Here is a 5725-nt window from a genome sequence, read left to right as displayed (position 1 = left end):
CAGGAACTGGATAGAATTGCCTGATCTTTGATGCCTTATCTTATGTAGAGTACCTCATTGATTGTTGTATGACTCTTTCGCATGTGAAATAACTATTGGGTGAATACTCCAAATCACATGCTACATGGGTTAAATGGTCTTAGGGTAAGGGATTTGGTCCTGCTGCGCAACTCTTGTCTGAGTCCAACCGTTGTGGGATTAAATCTTTTAGTCTAAGATTGTTTAATCCATGCGGTATGTGATTTTATTCATGCAATAGTTAACTGGCACCAATGGAGGGACGTGTGGCAGTTGGTGGATGGGTGGGTAGTGAGGGGCCGGGAGGCCAGTTATGAGATACTTAGTGTTCCTCTAGGAGTGAGGATGGATTGCTCACTATGTTTATGTATACTTTTAGGGTGTTGTGGTGATACTTGAGACAAATATGGGTAGGTGTGGTAGGTAGTATGGGCCCGTACTACTGAAAGCATAGGACCCATACGCGTAGCAAGGAACTCACAGCCCCTAGGGTTTGGTTGGGAGTAGGTACCCCGTCGTGTATGTGGATTATCTGATATCTTCCTGGTATATGTTCAGTATGGTGATGGCGAACTGATTTGAGGCGGGATCCGGATCAGGATCGGAAGCAAGTGGCCATGATAGGCTGGTATTGTCCGTCAATCAGTTACGGGAGATGATTTCCATGGAGGTTTCTCAGATTTTGCGAGAAGAATTGTTCGGTATCGTGGATTGGGTCACCGTCAGGGTGATCGCCAAGTTCGAGGAGCATGTTGCAGCATTGCAATCTGTGAGAGATGTTGCTACCGGGATGACTTCTGGGGGAGTGCCAGTGGTGGGGTCACAAATAGAAAGAGGAGGAGGGACTTTTCAGCAGAGGAAGATGTGTTGGAGACAGCTAACCTAAGTACTGGAAGTCAGGAGGGTCAGGAGGTGTGTGGAAAATGTGGGGGAACCCACAGATTTGCTTGTCACAAATTCAGGTGCTACAAGTGCAGGGAGAGAGGGCATGTGCAACAGGATTGCAAGAAGGATCAGATATGCTTTCACTGTCACTAGCCAGGTCATTTCAGGTCTAGCTGTCCTGCATTGAGGATGGAAGGAATTTAGATTCTAGCAGTCATCGTTCCTCAGGAGTTCAAGGTCGAGCCACAATAAGTCGCTGGTATGTAATGGGAAAGCCCCCATTCTGTAATAATATTGTGGTCAAATCGTCCGTGATCGGTTTTTATTTTGTCTTAGAATATTGTTGAATGTGGACAAGTTGTAATTCCGGGTTAGTTGCCTGTTCTGTCTGATTTATGTGTCGCGAAGTTTAATGAGTGGTTAGGCCATTGGAGGTGTCAAGAGAAATTTATTATCAAAGGATTGTAGGTGATTAGTGATGGGTTTTAGCTAGGGGTGTAAATGAGCCGAGTCGAGCCCGAACATACCCAAGCTCGGCTCGAGCTCGTTTGATTGTATGTTGGCTCGAGCTTGAGCTCGGCTCGTTTCGAGCCCAATTTCAAAGCTCGTACTCGGCTCGTAGGAAAAATAAGAAGCTCGAGCTCGGCTCGGGCTCGACTCGTTTAGTTTGTCATGCGAGCCTAAATGAGCTTAGGCTCGACTCGAGCTCGTTTATGGTTTTTGGGCTCGTTTAATTTATTATCATATATTCAAGGGAATAATCCAAATTCTAACTTCAAAACAGACATTCATAGATTCTCCATTTGCATTGATTTAATGTCTAAAATATAACCAAATAAAAGAACATAAAGAGTAAAAGCTCAAATTACAAAAATAGTAGTTAAACTCCTAATTATTGAACGACTAGAAATAGAAAAATCTTCCTTTATGCAACTTCACTCCTCAGATACACAAAACCTGCAAAATGTACAAAGGAATCATTTTTTAAAATATTTTTCAGATTAAGAATTTGTTGTTTAACACATCTAATTACCTTCAATTACTTTGTGTTCACCTCAGGCAGTAAAACCTCAATAGGAAACTCCTCCTTCTACAAAATAAAAAGGTTGACAATTAATAATTTAAACTATTAAAATAACAATTATAATGTGGTTTTGATTTTTTTTTCAAATATACCTTTAATTTTTTCTTGACTCCATGAACTTGCCTAATCCAATCTCCTCCGCAAATCAACATTTGTACCGTGTCGGACCCCAATGAAGCTCGATATGGATCAATAACTCTACCGCCGGCACTAAAAGTTGCTTCAGATGCAACCGTAGAAATTGGGATTGCAAGTACATCTCTAGCCATCAATGATAAAACACGGTACTTTAACTTGTGCACATTCCACCACTCTAAAGCATTAAATGATTCCATTCCTGTTTGTCCTTTCTCCCTATAAACACCTTCTTCTAAATACATATCAAGCTCTGACTTTTCTGGTCTCTCCAAATCTGCAGTCTTTATGAACTCTCCAAATGCCTCCCATCCAGATCCAAGTGATGTACCTTCATTCAACCCTAAAACATTTCTTTCATGTTCGCTTCCATGTGTTGCAGATTCCCTAACTAATGTGTCATGCATCTCTAAATACTCCGAATACATTTCATAAAGTGCATTCTTCACTTCTTTAATGTTCTCGTCTGAATTTTGATAAAGTGTTGGAAAGCAAAATTCAACCAACTTCATCTTGAACCGTGGATCTAACACAGAAGCTATTGCCATTACAAGGTGACACTCACCCCAATACTTGTCAAACTTTTCCTTCATTTTCTTCACCATATCACGAATAAAATCGTTTGTAGATAATGAACCTTTATCAAGAGTTTGCTTCACTCTAAACACTTCAATTAGATATAAATTAGCAGTAGGATAATCACTGCCCGAGATGATATTCGTGCACACCTAAGCATAATCGTTGGATTTAGTCAACAAAGAAAATCATTTATTAATAAAATATTATGCATATTAAACACAAACCTTAAAAACCTTCAAAATTAAACATACGCTTTGAACATTTTCCCAATCTTCGTCAGTTGGCAAGTGATGAAAATGTGGTTCATACTCTGCATACTTGAGAAAACCACAATTAAAGTGTTAGTGAATATGAACATGTGTTAAAAACTTTAAGGTATATTTGAGTATACCTTGGGAAAGCATCTTTGAACTTTAAAGCCATGCACAACATATCATAGGTTGAATTCCATCGTGTTGGAACATCAAGCATTAACTTCCGATCACGTATTTGCATTTGATGTGCAGCCTTTGAAAAATTTAGACGTCTACCCTCCGAATTGTTAATATACTTTATACCCTCACGAACATCACCGATGATATGATCAATTATTGCAAGACCATCTTTCACTAGAAGATTCAATATGTGTGCGCAACATCGTATATGAAACAATCTACCACCACATGAAAGTTTTCTTACACGCGAAAAAGTTTCTTTCAATCTTCTTAAAGCTTTGTCATTATAAGCTGCGTTGTCAACTGAGATGGTGAAAATCTTATCTTTAATTTCCCACTCTTGCAAACACTTGTAAATACCATCGGCAATATCAACCGCAGTACGAGGAGGAGGAACATGTACAAAACTTAATACACGTTTCTGTAATCTGTAGAAAAACGTTGAGATATAATTAAAATATGATAGAAATAAAAAGATAAATAATTAAATATTAAAATTGAGCAAGTTGTTAAACCTCCAATTATGATCTACAAAATGTGCAGTAATAACCATATACTCAATTTTCTGATGCGAGGACTTCCAACAATCAGTTGTTAAACTGATTTTAGAGGCAGCTTTTGTAAGGGCTTTCAACCTTTTCTTCTCATGCTCGTATACCTTAAAACAGTCTTACGTAATTGTAACTCTGCTTAATTTCTCAAACAATGGAGTAGCTGTCTTCATCATTTTCACAAACATTACATCTTCCACAGTAGCAAACGGTTGCTCAGTACTTAGTATCCAATTAGCTATGGCCTCCCTCATCTTGTTTTCATCATATTTTGTATCCGGTCCGATCAATGGTGGCACAAAATCCACATCACACCCACTAGGTTGAAAATTTAGTATTTGTTGGTTTTTTAGCGATTGTTTATGGGGGGTGCAGCTGTTTAGGTGTCTTTTATATGATGATGTAGGACCTGAACCAGTAATAGCCAACCTTGACTCACAATGTTTGCATTCGGCTTTTTTCTTACCATCCCGGAGTGTAACTACAACAAAGTCGTCCCATACTTTTGATGTTTTTTTCCGTTTTCTCGTTAATTGTACTTCATCTTCATCGGTTTCGTTATTTTTTTCTCTCACACTTTCATTTTCATTAGGGATTTGACTAGTTGTTTCTTCATTTGGAGTGGTTGTGTGATCCATACCATGTACTGATTGTGATGACGGATTATCAATCCCAACACCTGTTACAACCCCCATTCCTTTGTTTGGACTTAATAGGTTTGTTGTAGACCCTCCATCATCCATTGAATCTTCATAAGAAAACAATACAAATCATAGATGCATCAATTTGAAATAATATTTATGCAACAATAAACAACTCACTGGAACACCATGAACACCAACAAGTACACATAATATTTATGCAAAAGTAAATAACTCAATGTGATTTGAAAAATATGTGTGTCATTTTCTAGCATTTGGTCAAACATTAGGGTCAAAAATGTGAATTGAAAACATCCAACATGTGATCACGTTGCAATTTCCAAACAAGTGAATTAATATGATTATATGAGCATCTTACAGTTAAGAAAAGAAAAGAAAACTAAGTATATGAACTTTTGAGGAGTGCCAATTTTAATTACATTACTGATACCAATCAATTTGTGGAGTGCCGATTTTACTAATACCAATCAATGGAGTGCCGATTTTACTAATACCAATCAATTTGAGGAGTGCCGATTTTAATATAAACTGCTTACAAACAGGTACCTTTTGATTTGAGGAGTGCCGATTTTAATTACAAAAATTGACAAACAGGTTATTTGCTTAGTGCTTACAATCGATTCATTCAATCACATTACTGATACCAATCGATTCAATATAAACTGCGATGGAATGAAATATTATTAATACCTCTTGGTTGTTGAGTGTTGTCTGTTGAGAACGAGATGGATTCGGGAGGGCAACGTCGACCGCAGACCGTCGTATACTCAATCAGTCAATTGATACATCCACTGGATTCGGAAATCAATTGTTACGTACTTACAATCGATCGTCAATTGGAAATCATGGATTAATTATCGTCGCCCTAGATGGTAAATGGGTGATGGCATGTTCGACCGTCGTAGGCTCGTAGTCGTAGGGTATATGCCGTATGCGTGTGTGGAGTAAGGGGAATGTCGGCAAAGGCGGTTGGTTTGCTTTCAATTCATATAAAGATTAAAGAAATTAAGGAAACATATTATTAATAATATAAATATATAATATAAGGAGTGAAAAATATATTTATATTATAATTTATATAGGCTCGTTTAAGCTCGCGAGCCCTAGTCGAGCTCGGTTTAAAAGCTCGGGCTCGAGCTCGTTTAATAAATGAGCCCTGAATAAAGCTCAGGCTCGGCTCAGGCTCGTTTAAATCGAGTTCGAGTCGAATTTTTAACGAGTCGATTCCGAGTAGCTCACGAGTAGCTCGGCTCACTTACACCCCTAGTTTTAGCCATATGAACATTCCTATGTGCACATGCAACCCTAATGCTTGGATCTAGGTTTCTCTATTTAAACATGCATTCAATCCAAGACTTCTAATGGCTAATAGACTAT

General features: G+C 38.2%; 1 protein-coding gene across 1 annotated transcript; it reads right to left on the bottom strand.

Moving 5' to 3' along the window:
• Positions 1–1838: 1838 nt before the first annotated feature.
• LOC111914253 (zinc finger BED domain-containing protein RICESLEEPER 2-like) lies at positions 1839–4429 on the bottom strand. The gene is made up of 6 exons (XM_052766359.1): positions 3810–4429; positions 3071–3563; positions 2953–3018; positions 2080–2850; positions 1947–1993; positions 1839–1860 (listed from the first exon to the last, which is right to left on the bottom strand). The coding sequence occupies exons 1-6, from the start codon at positions 4427–4429 to the stop codon at positions 1839–1841; spliced, it is 2019 nt and encodes a 672-aa protein (XP_052622319.1).
• Positions 4430–5725: the final 1296 nt, after the last annotated feature.

Source organism: Lactuca sativa, chromosome 8 (assembly GCF_002870075.4).
Source record: "Lactuca sativa cultivar Salinas chromosome 8, Lsat_Salinas_v11, whole genome shotgun sequence".
In the NCBI taxonomy this organism is placed as follows: Eukaryota; Viridiplantae; Streptophyta; class Magnoliopsida; order Asterales; family Asteraceae; genus Lactuca; species Lactuca sativa.
This window is presented reverse-complemented; position numbering and strand designations above follow the sequence as displayed.

Bases quoted from the DNA above. Each gene is read 5' to 3' on its own strand.
- LOC111914253 (XM_052766359.1), bottom strand. From the start codon at position 4,429: ATGGATGATGGAGGGTCTACAACAAACCTATTAAGTCCAAACAAAGGA. The intron at 3,019-3,070 runs GTTTTTAACACA...GGTTTTCTCAAG, and splicing joins ATACTCAAATATACCTTAAA to TATGCAGAGTATGAACCACA. The intron at 2,851-2,952 runs GTATGTTTAATT...GATTATGCTTAG, and splicing joins ATTGGGAAAATGTTCAAAGC to GTGTGCACGAATATCATCTC.